Below are 17,885 nucleotides of genomic sequence, written 5' to 3' on the forward strand. Positions count from 1 at the left end.
TTTAGTTGTTTAACATTTTCAGGAAATTAAAGCATTTATTTAGTTTACCCAGAATATTTGTTCACATTTTTGTACATCACATCAAATTATATTTAGTTAATAAGAACTTACTGAGAAACATAGGAGAACTTAACATAACAATAATTTAAATTATTAAGTATAGTCAATATAGTTAAGGTTTTTCCATATTTTTTCCATTTGGTGAAATGATGTCATCTCAGTATGTGATTTCACCAAAAGAGACACTGATGTTTTTGGACTTGTTACTCTCAAGAGAGTAGTAGCCTTCTCTACATACCAATGTTTTCATTATCAGAATATTTGTAGCGTACAGCAAAAGCCCTGTGATTGACATTAACACTATATAATTCAGATACTGGTTGGGGGATGAAGCCCGATTTTTCAGTACCACAGCCTCAAATCAAATCCCAGTGATGCTGTGAAATAACAGACACTACTAGCACAACTCCTTCATGGGCAGGAAGAGTGCAAATAAATATAGCGTGCACATCGGACCCAAGAAGGGTTTATGCCTAGCCATTTCTTCAAAAAAGAAAAAGACAAGATACACTGGTTTTCTTAATTTATTCTTATGTAAGGCTAGAGATAGTTTATCCCTATAGATCAAAAATCCATCAGAATAAATGGTTCAGATGCATGGCAAATCATATTGCCCCCCCATAAAGGAATGAACATATATTTTAAAGTAAATATCACTATTTCACTTATTTTATAATTTAAGATATCATTTCCTTCAGTTTCAGATTGATTCTTAGCTGATAGTGGCCTTTTCATAATATTTATCTCTACCTTTTTTGATCCTGTTCTCTATGAAGATAGTTAATTATGTATAAAATTAATTAAATAGGTCTGTTTTATATTTTTTAGAACATTATAGTAAAATATCTTTTAATATGAACATAGGCCTCAAAATGGCAGGTTTTTGTGTGCTTTTATTTGATAACACTAGTTTGACTTAAAATGGGATACCTGTGTAACTAATACCTTTTGCAAAAAGTATCATTTTGTGATAGTCAAGTGTCAAGAAAATATTTCCTCATGAATTTTCTAATTTCTTTTTGTTTTACTTCCACATGAAATTACCTGCAGAAATCAGTATGTATATATTTATTTACATACCTTTCAGTAACTTTTATGCTTGATTGCCTATCGCAAAAAGTTTCAGCTCTGCATGTTAAGTTTCAGTATTGCCTTAAACGTGGTATAGGTATTCTTTCCAGTATCACAAGATTAATGCTATATATATGTAAAATAAATATTTCTTTATAAAAATTAATATGTGAATATATTTGATATGCTTCCAGAGAATTATATTTAGAGAAGCTCATAATAAAATAAAATTAAATCTTAACAAGCAACCACTGGGTTATAAAAATATTTTCTTAAACATCCCATAGTTTTAATTCAAAATCAATATTAAAACTGCAAAATAGAAAATAGTCATAAAATCCAGCATATCAAAACCTAAGAGACTGTCCTCAGTGGGAAATGAGTGCAATTACATTACCAAACCAGCATTGAAATAAACAATTTAACCAATTCTATAGGTTAAACAAAACAAATTTAACTAAAAGAAGGAATATGAAAAAACATGACTGAAATAGAAGACAAAAAAAAAATGGACCTGATCAACCCAAAAGGTGGATCTTTAGGAATTTAAAGATAAAATATTTTAGATGTTTGGCAGACTTAATCAAGAAAAGTAAAGCACAAATAGACAAAGTTCTCAAGGAGCTATAACTAGATAAGAGTAAATTTGACACATAAAATGATAATTGGCAGACTCTATGCTTATAAATTTTAAAGCTTAAAAGAGATGATTTTCTATAAAAATAATATCAAATTTATCTTCAGAAGTTTTTTAAAAATCTAATAGTCAAATAGTTGTGGCAGAAAGAAGCTTTCAAAAACTACTACACAAAAAATCATCAGACTCAATATCACAGATGATTTAATTTAAACATTCAATAAGACAATTTTTTTGTTATTGATTTGAGAGAGAGAGGGAGGGAGAAAGAGAAGCATCAAATTGTTGTTCCACTTATTTATGCATTTATTGGTTGATTCTTGTATTTGCTCTGACTGGGATCGAACCCACAACTTTGGATGATGCTCTAATCAAGTGAGCTACCCAGCCAGGGCCTAAGAAGATAATTCCCATATGATTTTAAACTTCTCCAAAAGATAGAGGAGAAAAAGGGGAGGGGGCGTGGAAGCCTGCAGAGTGCATTTTAAAACAGTTACTAGAAACTACTAAGAGGATTAGAAGGAAAGGATCTATTATTTACTGCCTAAGCCTCGGTAGTCTTTGCTTAACCCCTCTTCTCTCTTTCTTAGGAATTTAAAGCATTTTTCCTCAATTCTAGAATAATTTTTCAAATATCAGAGTAATATTAGAGAGTTAAAAGAAGGAAAAATTGACAAGTGTTTTATTTAAAGTTGTACCAAATGAAAGAACACGTGTTGTTATGTTGAATATCTACACAATTATGTAACAAGGGCTGTGACCCCAATACCCTACATCAGGAACCCTATGTTCATGATCCTGAGACCCCATGTTAATGTTAATAAGATACCTATGTCTTTTTAAACATTGCTAACAATATGACTCATAGTTATGAATATGAGTTCAAAATTCTTAGTTTAAACTTAGTTTAAAATAATAATTGCCTTCCTTTTGAACACTTTTGATTAATTCCCGAGGATTAGTCCCCAGTGGAGCAGTGTCAGCCAGAGAGCAGATCATTCCTAGTCCAGCAGGGCATATAGCCTTGGACCTTAAGCAGTTTCACTTTTTAATCAGGGTCCCAATGACAGAAAACAGAACGATATATGCTTGATCAGATAATAAAGGATGCAGTTTGGATAAGACTGCCAGCATGCTAGAAGGAGAATAATTGGTTTTCCCTGTGTCATTTGTCCTCTTATGAAAGGCACACTCTGGATGTCCATGGATCGGTGATAAACTTCAGTCATTTTGGGGTTATACCCCTTCTGAAATTGTCAATATTCAACTTTTTTTATCTATAACAATGGCAGTTTAATATGGTTCAATATAATATAGAGAGCAAGATAATCAACTATTCTTCAAAATGAAAATGATCTGCATCATGAAAGATTTAATTAAAGTATGAAATAGGCCTTTAGTCTAAGGGTTGTTCAACATTAAAGGGTTTTCAAAAGACATTTTTGATAGCTTCTCCATTTAAGATGTGCAAATAAAGACAGTGAGAAAAAGAAAGAAAACCACTTTTGTGTGAGAGGCCTGATTTAAATACAAGTCTGGTTTGGACAGACTAGGTGACATTTTAAAGACACTTTCATTTCCCTGATTCTATGACTAAAATTCTATTCTGTAAAGGTTGGCTTGTGGCTTGTGGCTAGAAATGAAGGGTTGAATTAAGTTTAGCATATTTCAACCTTCAATGCTAACTTCCAGTTTCCTCACAAAGCCCGTGCTGGCCCTCGTCCTCCCAAAGCTCCTCCTCTGGCCTGCTTGAGTCCCAGCTAAAATATTCCTGTTTGCCATCACAAGCTGATGCAATAGTTATGGTCTTTCTTTTGTCATGTGGATAAGATAAAATTATTTTAATTATTTAGTTAAGCATGCTGCCAATTTCACTTGCATGTATGTGCATGGATGCATGTGTGTATGCATGTGTGTGTGTGTGTGTGTGTGGTATGTGCTAACCTTGTCCCGTGCAGTTGCAGATGCAGATGCCACTGTGAAAAATCTAGAACAAGAAGCTGATCGACTGATCAATAAACTCAAACCCATCAAGGAACTAGAGGATAACCTGAAGAAAAACATCTCTGAGATAAAGGAACTGATAAACCAAGCCCGGAAACAAGCCAATTCTGTAAGCTGTTTTTATTTGCAATATCAGTCACTGGTTGTGGTTTGGTATTATTTCCAGGTGAAATGTCTTCCCCAATATATATTGTTGATTGATTTTTGTTTCTTTTTATTTACTTGAAGTTATTTTAGGGGAGTTGGAGAATGAAAGGTTAAATGTTTTTAGTTTTTTCAAGATATTGAAAAAATATTTCAAGATATATTTCAAATATCTTCTCAAAATAACTCTTGAGAAGAATAATCACCACTAATTATTTTATAAATTGAAATTCTTATGTATTTTATTATTATTTAAATAGAGTAAAGCAAATTGTAAGAATACCTTATTTTCATATACTAAAGAAGTATGAATGAGAGTGCCTTGCTCTTGACGAAAGCAGAAAAAGGCAAACCAGTGGTGAAGTAGTAGGAATTAATGAACAAGGTTATATGAAGTAATAGGAAAGAGGAGCCATTCTTTTCTGTATATTTTTTTGCTTGAGTGTAAGCAATAACATAAATTATTTTGATTGCAAACTCTGTAACCAAAAGAAATTTTGTAAAATTTCTCTGTAAAAAGAAGTTTCTAAGAAATTTTTACAGTTTCTTTTTTGGAGGAAGAATAAGAAATACCTAGCTATCTCAAAATTTTGGTCTTTATTAACAACTAGAAGACTATTAGGATAGAAGCAGAACTTTCTAGAAAATAACATTGTAATAAATGATGGCAGAATTGTTAATGCCACTATGAAACTTTATCTAGCTGAGTAAAGTTATCCCCATGGTGGTTTTTAGAAATAGAAGGGGAAAAATAACAGTTTTCATGCTGTCATGTTTAAACTCAAATGTTTATAGGTACCCGTGTCTTCCATCTCACAAATTTTGTTTTCCTGACAGCTGGGAAGCAACAATGACTAGAAATGACCTTTCTTAATCCATCAATTTATATTTTTCTAATAGTGACTAGGAATAAAAAGCCAAGTGACAATATATCCATGGTCCTCCTTTCTACATATCTAACACCTCTAAAGAAGGCCAAGACAATAAGTTCAAGGTGTTCTTTGAAAAAGAATCCATGACTGACTGAAAGAAACTTAGAAAACAATAAAAAGACTAGTGAGGATAATGTACATAAGCTTAATAAAAAAAACAGCAGATACAGTTGAGAAGATATTTATTGAGGTACAATATGAAAATCATGTAGGCAGTAGGAGAACAGGTGATCATTGTTTATGTGAATCACCAGGCAAAAATAAATCAGATCTCACTCTAAGATTTGGCGTTTTCCCTAAGATTTAACGAATGTAGAAAAACCATCTCCTGGGTTCAAGGAAACTTTCTATGAAGTACACAAAAATGAACAAGGAACACCCAAAGTTTATACTGTAGTAAAAGAAATAAGACATGTATTCAAATAACTCTAAACTAATGCAGAATATTGTACTGCATTGTATGAACAATGGAAATGCTATAAAGTTATTAAAGGAAAAATCACCTCTGATAGGGACCAGAAGATTCCCTGAAGTGAGGGATTTGAGCCAGGTGTAAAGTGGCTTAGTGCTGGGCATGGGAGAGAGCAGAAAGGCAGGGGGGAGCAACATTCTTAGAAGGGGGGATAGCCTGAGCCAAGGCAGAGAGAGAAAAAAGCTGTAGGGTTTCCTGAAGGAGCCGTCTAGTTTGCCAAGATTATTTATTGGTAAAGTGAACTTGAAACTGGAAAGGTGTGTAGAGACCAGGTATTGTCAGGCCCTGGAGAGTGTAAGTTAATCAATTTCATTTAGCTGTGATTGTACCTGAAATAAACATTATTGGTGAGGGGAAGCTAAAAGGACCTGTTTATAAACTATACTATAATCAGAGCTGAGCATTTTGAATATGAATCTGGAAGTAGTTTGTGGGGCAGATGAGAAAAACTACAAAGGAGGAAGCGAATTTTGCATTGCAAGAGCCAGTTGTGTTCATGGCAGGAGAAACAACAGACTGATACACCACCTCTGTGTTTGGCATGTTAAGTTTGAAGAAGCAATAGTAGTGAATATTCTACTGTGAATCACACAGCCACATACTCTGCTTAGTTATCAGGTGGGAAAGTCTGAACATTTTTCTAATTTTTTTTATTTTTCAGGTACAGTTAATACACCGTATTATATTGGTTTCTGGTTTACTTCCCAATGATTAGATATTATATAAGTTACTAAGTGATGGTCCTGATAAGTCCGCATACCCATCTGATACCACACATAGTTATTAGAATATTATTGACTTTATTGCCTATGCTGTACTTTACATCCCCATGATTATAACTACCATTTAGACATTTTTGTTGTATCTTCATTGTAAAGAAATTTTGAAATATGCCCATATATTTATCAGTTTGAGCATGTCCCTACTTCGAACCCACCCCCTGCAGAAAAAGTTAAAATTCTAGCATGTCAATGTATATAACCTGTCTCCAGACACAAAATGAAAGACAGGTATAAAAGTAATGCTAGAAAAAGTGGTCAATGCCTATGGCTTTTAAGGAAATTTTCAATCACTTCTGGATATAGAAGTCACAGTGAAGTGTCCTACTTTTTATAAGATGTTAGAAATATGTACGCAGCCAAATTTTTTCAATGAGTTTTATACAAATTGAAGATGACATTTGGCTGGTTGGTAAACATATTTGTAACCTAGTGTGAAAGTCTGGATGCGGCCTTAACACATATACAATGGGACCAAGCAAATTAAAGACACTTATTTTAAAGTAGTTTTTTTTTTGCTTTGAAAATTATTATTTTCAAATATGCATTATTGAGTGGCTGATGCTCTTTTAAAATGAATGACCAAGTGGTTGGATGAAAAATGCATGGAAATCCAATAGATATAATAATGGGATCTTCAATAATGTTTAACTGAGTTCATGATGATAAATTGGTAAACAGTGTTTATGAGAAATGCTTTAAAGATACCTAATGTTTGGTGATTTTTGTTTAGAAGTCTTACTAAGGATTCACTTTAGAAATAACAACAGTTGATAAAACCTAGTATCTTGAGGACATTTTTGTTTCAGAAACCTTGCCCCTCCAGAGAAGTTTATCAATGCCATACTTAGATTATGTAATTTAAGGCAGTTAAAATAAATATCTATAATTGTAAATAAAAGCACAAAACATTTTGATGAGAAATGAGTAGATATGGACTGGTTACCAACAGTTTGGGCTGCCTGAAATTTTGAGGCACTTAACCAGAAACCAGAAAAGGGAAAATCCAGAGTATTTGGCATATAAATATCTAAGAGTTGGCCAGTAGGTTACTTTGTAAGATTAATTGTTGGCATATTGGGTATAACTATGATGTCCTGAGTGATAGTTGTTCTGTATTTAGCTATAATTCGGATGTGGTTGTGCAAGGAGATGAGCTGTGTTTATCTATGCTGCCATCTTGACCAGAAGTGGGTCACCCTCTTGTTAACACACCAATCATGTAATCCCCTATCATTTCTACCAGGTGTACCTAAGCAAGGCAGAAACTCCTCCCATGACCAAACAGTCCTGTATTCTACACGTATTCAGTCATTTCTTCTCTTAACAGTAACTGAGGAGTATTATAATATTGTGTTCTTTAAACAAAAATGAGTTACTTGTGATTAAACTTGCCATAAGCTTATAAAGCATATATGGAATAAAGATAAAACAAACCACACACAGTTTCTTTTGATTAGTAATCCAGCCCCACTAGAACTTTGGATATTATTCCTGCTAGAAATAGCTCAATCCGTTGTACTCCTGAACTCCAGTCAGATCTTGATTTCTTCTCTCTGATCTTTTTACAAAGTCAATGACACTTGCAGCCTGCCTCACATACTAAATCTACTCAGTGCCAAGTTCTTCTCCCCTGATGCTTTTGGTTCACTTGCTATGAATTTCTAAAAACTCACTATGTCCTATATCTTTTCCTAAACACTACAACATCTGAAGACTGCATTTCTCCTACCTGCCCTCTACTATAGCCTCTTTCTCTTGCTGTACTTCTCCTTTTCATCTCTAAGCCCTTGGATAAAGCTTTGTATATCCAAGGGCTTGCTGCTCCTCTATCATGTAATGTTCTCTGACAACCCCCATTGTATGTCTGCTGACTAGTATTGACATCCAAAGAACAGCTGTACATTTCCTAGTTCTGCTTTTTTTTGTGATTTATTTTGATTAACCTATTCTAGCATTTTATGTGAAAGGGAAATTCCCTCTTTTGTGGAACAAAGAACTAACATCTTGGCTGAAAACCACAAAACCAGAAAAGACTATCTTCTCCAGAACACTGGTCAGACTTTCTGGGGACCAAAATTGACCCCAGTACTGTGCCTCTCAGTGAGCAGACAGGGACCCACCCTTTTGGGGAAGAAGGCAAGGACTGGGAAAGCAGGCTAAGCAGTAGGCTTTCTCAATTCTTCCCCCAGGCCACCCCACAGGGCTCCATAAGGGTGAGCCCCTGTTTCTTTCAAACACATGATTTCATCCACTTGAGATATAGCCTGAATAGCATATTAGCTGAGGAAACCATGTATGAATACATGACTTATGTGTAGTCTACAGGAGATCTGCCATATCCCCAGAAGTGCTCAAACATGTAGGAATTAATGTATTTGTCACAGCCAAAACCCCTCTCCTTAGCTTTCTCTTTTAAATCCAACCAATGTTGAAATCATTACCTCTTTTTAAATTTAATTGTTATTGTATTTTTTCTATTACCATTTAGTCCCCTTCTGCCCCCCTCACCCTAGCAATCACCACACTGTTGTCCATGCCCATGAGTCCTTTTTCTTTTTTGCTCCGTCCTTCCATTCCCTCACCTCCCCCACACTAGCTGTCATCCTGCTCTTCATTTTTGAGTCTGTCCCCATTTTCCTTATTACTTCAGTTTGTTCCTTAAATACCATATATGCATGAAATCATATGGTATTTGTTTTTCTCTGAGTAGCTTATTTCACTTAGCATAATGTTCTTCAGGTCCATCCATATTGTCACAAAGGGTAAAATTTTCTTTGTTTGTAAGGCCAAGTAGTATTCCAATGTGTAAATGCCCCAGAGTTGTTTTATCCACTTACCTACTGGTGGACACTGGGCTGCTTCCACATCTTGGCAACTGTAAATAATGCTGCAATGAACATAAGGTGCTTATGTTCTTTTGAATTACTGTTTTGGTTTTCTTCAGATATATTCCCAGAAGTGGGATAGTGGGTAAAATGGCAGATCCATTTTTTAATCCATTTTTTGAAGTATCTGTACACTGCTTTCCTCAGTGGCTGCACCAGTCTGCATTCCCACCAGCAGTGCAAAGGGTTCCCCTTTCTCCACACCCTTACCAGCACTTGTTGTTTATTGATTTATTGATGATAGCCATTGAATTCAGCACCTCTTGAGTATAATCTATATCACTCTCCGAGTCCCACTGCTGCCTCACACCCTAACTAAACTCTTGGAGACACCTCCTCATGTCACCATAATGTAAAGACTTGTTTGGTGTCCTAGGCTACCTGGTTTGGAGTCTGCACAGCCCTTTCATAGAGAGGGTAACAATAATGTTCATTGTTTTAATTGTGGAAATAATATAACTAGCACAAAGTGCTAGAAAGATTGATTAAGAAAATAGAAATTCACTGCTAATGAGGACCAAGAGGCTTCCTGAAGGCTTGTATTTGAATCAGTGGCAAATAAAAGTTTTACATCTTTCCCAGTCTCTGCCTCCTTCTTTGAGCACTGTCACAAGCAGAGTAACAGCTTCTCTCAGAGTCCAAGCAACAATGCTGCTGTCCTCAAAGGGCCCTTTGATGGTGCATCTGAACCAAGGGAAATGAAATCAAATAATCAGCTAGTGTTATTTGTGATGGAAGTAAGGCTCTGTAATAGACATAAAAATTGGCATGAATGGTGTCAGTTCTATTCACATAGGAATTCTTTTCCTTGAAATTTATAGTAATTTTTAAAGATCTAGTCAACACAAAAGGGAGCTGTTAAATACATTTGTAGTAATAGCCATTTGGAAATTATTTGTTTCATTTCCTGGAAACTTAATAAAAAGATATAATTTGTTCTGAAATGTATGTTCTGAATGGGATGATTAATATTCCTCTTATTGTTAGAACATCTAGAACAAAACCTGTTTGCCCTCTTTCAACTTCAAGAACATGAGAGGGTAGATAATTTCCACTTGAAAACTGTAAGAAAAAATAGTTTCCTACTTGAAATGATACTAAAATGGCTGAAATTTGAATTGCAAAATTTCATTAAACAACCTAATAAAGATATTACCATTAGCTGCATGTAAAATCAACTTTTGAAAATGTTCCCATGTTCATAAAGGAGTAAAGTATGAAGAGAAGAATTTTTAGTTGCATGCTTCCAAAACTATGAGTGTGCTAACAAGACATGTGGCCGTGAACAGCTTATTGTCAAAATGCTGGTGAAAAGCTGCTCTTCTCTGCCCTCCTTAATGAGTAAAATAGTGTCTGCATATGGGCATTTAATGACAGTGTTTGATAATAGAAAAATAACTTCAAAGAAGAGATGATGATGGCTGTGTGGTTGTTTGGGAGCTATTTAAACTTTCTGAGAGATTTAGTCTTGGTTCTTTGTACCTTGTTTTCCTTGAAGATCAAAGTATCTGTGTCTTCGGGAGGTGACTGCATCCGAACGTACAAGCCAGAAATCAAGAAAGGAAGCTACAACAATATCATTGTCAATGTAAAGACACCTGTTGCTGACAACCTCCTTTTTTATCTTGGAAGTGCCAAATTTGTAAGTCTAGTATTCAGCTTTTTTTGCCTTATTGTGTATATATACAGTTAGGGTTAATCCTGGTGGTGAGGAAAATGTACGGAATCCAATAACATGGTCCCAGAATCGTGTAATACAGCCTTTCAGACTTGAAAACCTCGGAGTCTTACCTCACAAAGTTCTGACGTGCCCAATTAAGTTAGAAGACAAATGAAGTGAAGAACACTTTTCGTAGTACTTACTCACATCTGCTTTCATGGGTATACCAGCATTCACTTTGAATTATTTGTCCAGATCCAGCTATTTAAAAAGAAAAACTAATAGGAATAAAGCTTTGGATTTTTTTTGTTTTCTTTGGTTTTTTTTTTTGTTTGTTTGTACTTTTCTCTAATTAAAAAATTATAATGAACTTTCATGGTAAATGAAAATGGCAAAATTGTGTACTCATTTTTTGCCAATGAAAATTTTTCTGATTCATGTTGAGTTTATGACTCAAAGAAGTTGTGACTAACAGAGCCCACCAAAAAAGTCCTAATTCCTTTCATTTAAACTATTTGACTTTGCATTGCATGACAACCTTCCAAAATTAATATAATTTTTCAACAGACTACTCATCGCATAAGTCAGTACCTGGAATTCAGGTGAGAAGTTCAGGGTCATCTCATAGCTGGCCCTTCAAACATGTCAGTGCTCTTGGAGAATACAATGAATTATGAATCCAAGTATTTGCTTTGTCTCTACCACAAGTATCAGGGAAAACATCAAAATTAGTCCTAACTGGAATTGATTAAATCAACACATACACCTCAGCAGTATGGACAACTGTGTTGCCTTAAAGATACAATGATAAAGTATTATTTAACCATATGTAATAAGAGTACATATTGTTTGGGAATTTTATCATGCAGCTTCTAATTATTTCACATATTTGTAAATGGCACCTGTTAAAAGAACTCTGCTGGCCCTCTCTTTCTGGGTGCTTTGTATATGATATGTATTGTTTTTGTGTTTCTCTGAACTAGGTTGACTTTCTGGCTATAGAAATGCGTAAAGGCAAAGTAAGCTTTCTCTGGGATGTTGGATCTGGAGTTGGACGAGTAGAGTATCCAGATTTGACTATTGATGACTCGTATTGGTACCGTATTGAGGCATCAAGGTAACTAAATCAATAAAGATTAAAATAAATGACAGAATTTTGAGGTACTCTACAAGTTTATAAGAGAACTCCTACCTTCTTGAAATAGAGATATATACATACATACATACATACACACACACATATATATAATAATGTAATTATGAGTATGTGCATAATCATGTGTGAATTGCTATCTTTGTAGCACCTATTGGGAACTGAGAAACCTTAGAGATCTTGACCAGATTTACTATTTGCTTTGGACCTCTTGTCTGGCTGTCCCATAGAAATGTTGAGGTTGTTTTCAGCCACACAGTTGCACCGGAAGAAGTGCTGAGACAACTCACTCAGAACAAGCCAGAGCCTAAGAACTGCCCTGAATGCCTGTCCTTGGTGTGCACAGTTGCTCTGCTAGTCTATCTACACAATCTATACAGCAACCTCACCTACTGGCATGTGCACTGTCTAAATGCTGCCATGAATGCTTAAAATGGACAACAACAGGAAATTGATTAATTCTGTCTTTGAAGCCGTAATTTGATTAACTTCTAGCAGTGTCTAGATTACTTAGAGAAACCATTCCTATCTTTAAGACTTCCCCCTCAACTTCTCTTTTGTCTTTATTCTCCATTGCTTACTATACCCTAGGCAGCTAACAGTTAAAAGAGGTATTGTTAAGGGCTTAGGGCTGGAGAGGCAGTTGATCAACAATCTGGTAATTGTTGAATCTAGGTGATAAATACATAGAATCTCATTCTGTGTTTGCATGTTTGAATTTTTCCATAATAAAAATTTTAAAACAAAACTTAATGAGAAACAATATCTTCAGTTCCTTTGTAAGATCTTCAGAAAAGTGTGTGTGTATGAAAGAGAGAGAAAAAGACCAACCGACAAAATGTGCCTCCATATGTGGGGGTAAGAGTGGGGGGATTCTGTTTTTTAAGAACGTAAGAATATTTGTATTCACAAAGTATGGTTCTTTTATCAGAATAGACATATTCTGTTAAATAGGTAGACTCTTATTTGATAAATTAATTTTATTGTTGTTATGTATTTCAATTAATACTGCACCTTCAAAGATAAAAAGATTACTAAAATGAGACAGCAGGGAGAGAAATATGACACTGAAGTTTTGTTATGACAGCTTGTCTCAGAAAAGAGACCAGATTTTCTTAGTTAACAATTCATGGAAATCCATCACTTTTTAAAAAGAAAATGAAATACAATAATAATAACTTTCAAAACCATATTAATTGAATTTAAAAGTGAAGTTCTTTTATAAAATTTGTATCCACAGCTCTGAAGACTAGATATTATACAATATACTTTAAGATGGTGTGCCAAACAATAAAAGATGCACAGTTCCAGGAAGACTACTTCAGCAAATCTGAATCCAAGATATAATAAGGAATTTTAGGAGAAATTATGCAGTCTATAATGCAGAAGTGTTCACTTGCTGAATTAAATTAGACAAAATGCTAAGTGAAGTAATATAAATTTATTTAAATAATATGTATTGGTAAATAGTAAGTTGTTTTGTGAGCCATAGGAAAAAGGCTTTTTGTTTAACCAACAGCCATTCCATCAGCTAATTGCTGCTGTGTCATTCCGTAGCAATGGACACCCAGGATCAGGGCATGTGGCTCCCTGGTCCTGGCTGACTCCAACAGGAAGCATGTAGCGAAGATCAGACCCTGGGTTTTGATTTGCAGTTTAATGAATCAGACATTTTTGAAGCTAAATAACCCAGTTAACCCTCAAATTCCAAAACAAGTCTCTACATTTAATACTTTTTCAACCTGCAGCTACTGGAAAGGTGGTACATAATTCATTTTCTGTATTTCCTTCCACTTCCTTTCAACACATACCCTGAAAGAACTGGGAGAAATGGAACCATTTCTGTGAGGGCCCTGGATGGACCCAAAGCCAGCATTCTGCCCAGTACACACCATTCAGTGTCTCCTCCAGGGTACACGATTCTAGATGTGGATGCAAATGCAATGCTCTTCGTTGGCGGCTTGACTGGGAAATTGAAGGTAATGTGTTTTTCCCCATCCTGTTTGCCTCATCTTTGTAGACAACTCCGGACATGATTACTTAGGAAGAAGCATGACAAAACTCCATAAAAGCTCAACCACTTTTTGCTTAATTTGTATTTTTGAAAAGAGGAACTTATGTTGAGTAAGGAGTTTCTTCTTTGAATATTTAATAGTGGAAGAACAATATTTTAAACCTATGTGTATTTACTTAAATACTTATCATGTTGTCCTAATCTGTGGCATCAATTTTTGTGCATTCTTGTTTAATTTGCCTCAAAAGCAAAGTGATTGTTAAATGTACTTTACTTCCTCAATCAACTTGTGATTTATTGATATAAAGTATTATAAAGTTCAAACTCACATCTAATTTAAAGGTTTATGAATACCTTGGGAAATGTCATAGGAGTCGTAAGCTTTTAAATTGTGATCTGATTTTAAAAGTTTTTAAGTTGCTTCTCTCCTCATTCTTATAGAATAATGTACTTAATATTCATAATTGCTTCATGGCAGGTCCTTGTACATTTCAAATTGCAGAGTGCCTGCATTTTCAAGAAGCTCATGCTGATTAAAAGGAATTAGGTGTGGAAAATGACCTGTGGGTGAAATGTAAGAGAACAACCAAATATAATGGCTAATCCTGAGGTTGTCAGAATCATCCCGGGATGAGATTTAGTCAGGAAATGTGAAGAGCCAGGTTAATCCTGGATTTATGAGAACTGAACCTTCTTATAACTGACCTTGTTTTATTTGCTTTGTGTACAAGATATGACTCCAAAGTATTGTAATTGATTCTGCAACTATACACTAAATCATTCTCATTTCTTAGAACTGCATATAAATATATATATAGTACATAGTAATATATGGTCATATTGTCCAATTTCTTTTCTCCCCAGAAAGATGAATATAGGGGTAGCACAGAGCAGTGCAAAACCCATGTATTTTGAAATCAAGTCCAGGTTGGATTCTCTGTTCTATCATTTACTAAAATATGACCTTAGGCAAGCCACTTAACCCCTAGGGCTTCAGTTATGTCAATAGGAAAAGGGGGATGAGAATATCTACTCTGCCTGTATAGTAATAATACATTTTATAACACTCATATAGATTTTACTGTGTGTTCTATAATGTCCTAAGTCATTTGCATGCATTATTTGTTTTTTACAACAACCCCAAACTACAGGTAGTATCTTCCCCTTAGTTAAGACATCTAAGTAAGAGAGAAGTTAAATGACTTCACCAAAGTCACACAGCACTTAGTAATAGAGCTGCAGTTAAACACAGGTTTATAGGCACAAGTGTCTGCACTCTTCACTACCATATTTCATGGCCACAGTGAGTAGGGAAGTTATGTGCACCCAATTTATAACAAATGCCTAAGGCATGGTAGTCACACCTTAAATTGCACCTTAAATCATTTTTATTGTTAGCCAATGTCACTGGCACAAAGCAACTTTCTTACAACAATCTTGGGAGAAAATAAAACACGCATATGAAATCTATAGAAAATCTTAATGATTTTGACCAAGAGTTTCAAGGAAACTGCCACACCAGAATATGAACTGAAAACTAAAAACAAGTAACTAAATCAACATGCTGATGAAAATCCAAAGGAGGCGGAAGATACATACAAGTATATACTTAGGAGGCAGGAGGGCAACGCAAAAAGCAAGTAGCATCCACAAGTAGGATAATCAACCTCTGGAAAATTAAGAGAGTTTTTGACTAACGGCAGAGAATTCTAAGGGCTGCCTGACTTACAAATGCCATCAGCTCCGATCAACATTTTTCAACCTGACAGTGCACCTCTTCTTTGCGGTGAGAGGAAGGTGTGCATGTCGATGAACTAACTCTAAGACTGTAGCTACATATTTTACCTATTCAGTGACCATCCTCTTACATATGTTCTAAAACCCAAATATGTCCATTCACTCCCCCTCAACCCAAGGTTGTTTAGAGAAATGTGGATTAGCTTTGTCAAAGTATTTCTAAAGTTATAGAATAGGCACCTATTAGGCACCAGAATATAGAATTTATGCATAATATGTCAAGATCAAGAGGAACAGTAGTTTAAATTACAGCAAGGTTCTCTACCATGGACTGTGTCTTTCCCCCTCTTTGTGACTGTGTTATGTACCAGGCTAAAGACCTTTCCCTATGAGAAAGACACCAGGGTTGTCATTCAACAAATATGTATTGAGCCCCTAGGAGATGTCAGGCCCTGGGCTGTGTCTACCAGCAGACTGTACCAACATGGCCCCTTTTCTTACAAATTTACTCTTTCCTTCATTCTTCTGCATGGGAAACCTGCTTGGGTATTAAAGGAAATGAAAAATTGGGGACAGCACTATCATAGGGTGAATAACTCATCTACAAAGGGTGCATTAGTTAATACCCCTTTTTATGTGGAAGAAATCTTCTTAGTGATAGAAGAGCACAAACATTTGTTAAATACCTTCTATGTCAGCCACTCTATATGGAACCATAAGTAAATTATCTAGTTTAATCCTCCTAAAAATCCATATTAGACACACACAAAATAGCATCTCAAAGAAGGTAAGTAGCTCACCTCAAGTCAGAAGCTAGGAAGAGTTTGTTTATTAATGGTGATACACTGATACAGCACAAAGTAACCAGGATCTGTGAGGATGTGATATGGTTAAAAGATGAACATGTGCACAAAGAAGAATATCAGAAAGAGTGGGTAGTGACTATTCCACATTCTGCTGCTCATAAATCTTATGGGCGCTTGAAGATTTTTAGTGAAATTCTAAATTCTAACAAATATATTTCTCTCTGCAGAAGGCTGATGCTGTACATGTAATTACATTCACTGGCTGTATGGGAGAGACATACTTTGACAGCAAACCCATAGGGTTGTGGAATTTCCGAGAAATAGAAGGTGACTGCAAAGGATGTACCGTCAGGTTAGTTGAGATGGTCTGGCCTGTGCATCACAGAAGCTTCAGTTTTATTGTGCACTATTCTACTGTCACATGGATGATATGGAGCAGGCTTGAAGTGATTACGATCAGAGGTAGATTTAACATGATGCCAGTCAAAATTCAAGTCCCTCCCCCAATTTGTGCAGGCACTTTCCAAGGCTCTAGAAGGTGCTTTAGCATCATTTTTGCATGGTCACATGGTTTTGTAAAATGTGCAAAGGTCAGGTATTTTAACCCCAATTAGTTAAGACTACTGTCTCTTTCCACTTAACTTCTCTTCATGTCCAGGAGGTTTTTAGTGTCTGTAGATATCCTGTAGTTATAATTTCTTTTTCTTTTTTTAATAATAATATTCTAGTTTTATTTTTATTGAATTTATTGGAGTGATACAGGTTGCAAGTATACAATTCTGTACTATATCATTTGAATACTGCATCATGCATACGCCTACCAGCCAAAATCAAATCTCTTTCTACTACCATTTATTCCCCATATGCCTTCTCCCACCTCTTTTTCCCACCCCTTTTTCCCTCTGGAAATCACCACACTGTTGTCCTTGTCTTTTTTTTTACTTAATCCCTTTACCTTTTTCACTGAGACCACCCCTCCCCTCTAGCAATCATCAGTCTGTTCTCCATATCTATGAATCTGTTTCTATTTTGTTTATTTTGTTCATTAGCTTCCACATATAAGTGAAATCATATGGTATGTATCTCTCTTACTGGCTTATTTCATTTAGTATAATACTCTGCAGATCCATCTATACTGTCACAAAAGGTATGAGTGACCTTTTTATGGCTGAGTAGTATTCCAGTGTGTAAATGTACCCAAGCTGTTTATCCACTCATCTACTGATGGACACTTGGGCTGTTTGCAAATCTTAGCTATGGTAGATAATGCTGCAATGAACATAGGGGTGCTTATGTTCTTTCAAATTAGTGTTTTGGGTTCCTTCAGATATATTACCAGAAGTGGAATCACTGGGTCAAAAGGTAAGTCCATTTTTTTTATTTTTGAGGTATCTCCATACTGTCTTCCATGGTGGCTGTACCAATCTGCATTCACACCAATAGTGCACAAGTGTTCCCTTTTCTCTACCTCCTCGCCAGCACTTGTTGCTTGTTGATTTATTGAGGATAGCTATTCTGACAGGTGTGA

At 35.3% G+C, this 17,885-nt stretch overlaps 1 protein-coding gene across 5 annotated transcripts in view; it reads left to right on the plus strand.

Moving 5' to 3' along the window:
* Positions 1-17,885, plus strand: part of LAMA2 (laminin subunit alpha 2) — a 517,841-nt gene that overhangs the window by 444,422 nt on the left and 55,534 nt on the right. For all 5 annotated transcript variants that reach the window (XM_045842659.1, XM_045842661.1, XM_045842662.1 and 2 more), the window contains 6 exons: positions 1,111-1,116; positions 3,727-3,881; positions 10,486-10,629; positions 11,631-11,764; positions 13,620-13,779; positions 16,585-16,709. In XM_045842659.1, the coding sequence (XP_045698615.1) occupies positions 1,111-1,116; positions 3,727-3,881; positions 10,486-10,629; positions 11,631-11,764; positions 13,620-13,779; positions 16,585-16,709 (724 nt within the window). The remainder of the gene's footprint in view (positions 1-1,110; positions 1,117-3,726; positions 3,882-10,485; positions 10,630-11,630; positions 11,765-13,619; positions 13,780-16,584; positions 16,710-17,885) is intronic.

This window comes from Phyllostomus hastatus, unplaced genomic scaffold (assembly GCF_019186645.2).
Source record: "Phyllostomus hastatus isolate PE091 unplaced genomic scaffold, TTU_PhHast_1.1 phas_contig_40, whole genome shotgun sequence".
In the NCBI taxonomy this organism is placed as follows: domain Eukaryota; kingdom Metazoa; phylum Chordata; class Mammalia; order Chiroptera; family Phyllostomidae; genus Phyllostomus; species Phyllostomus hastatus.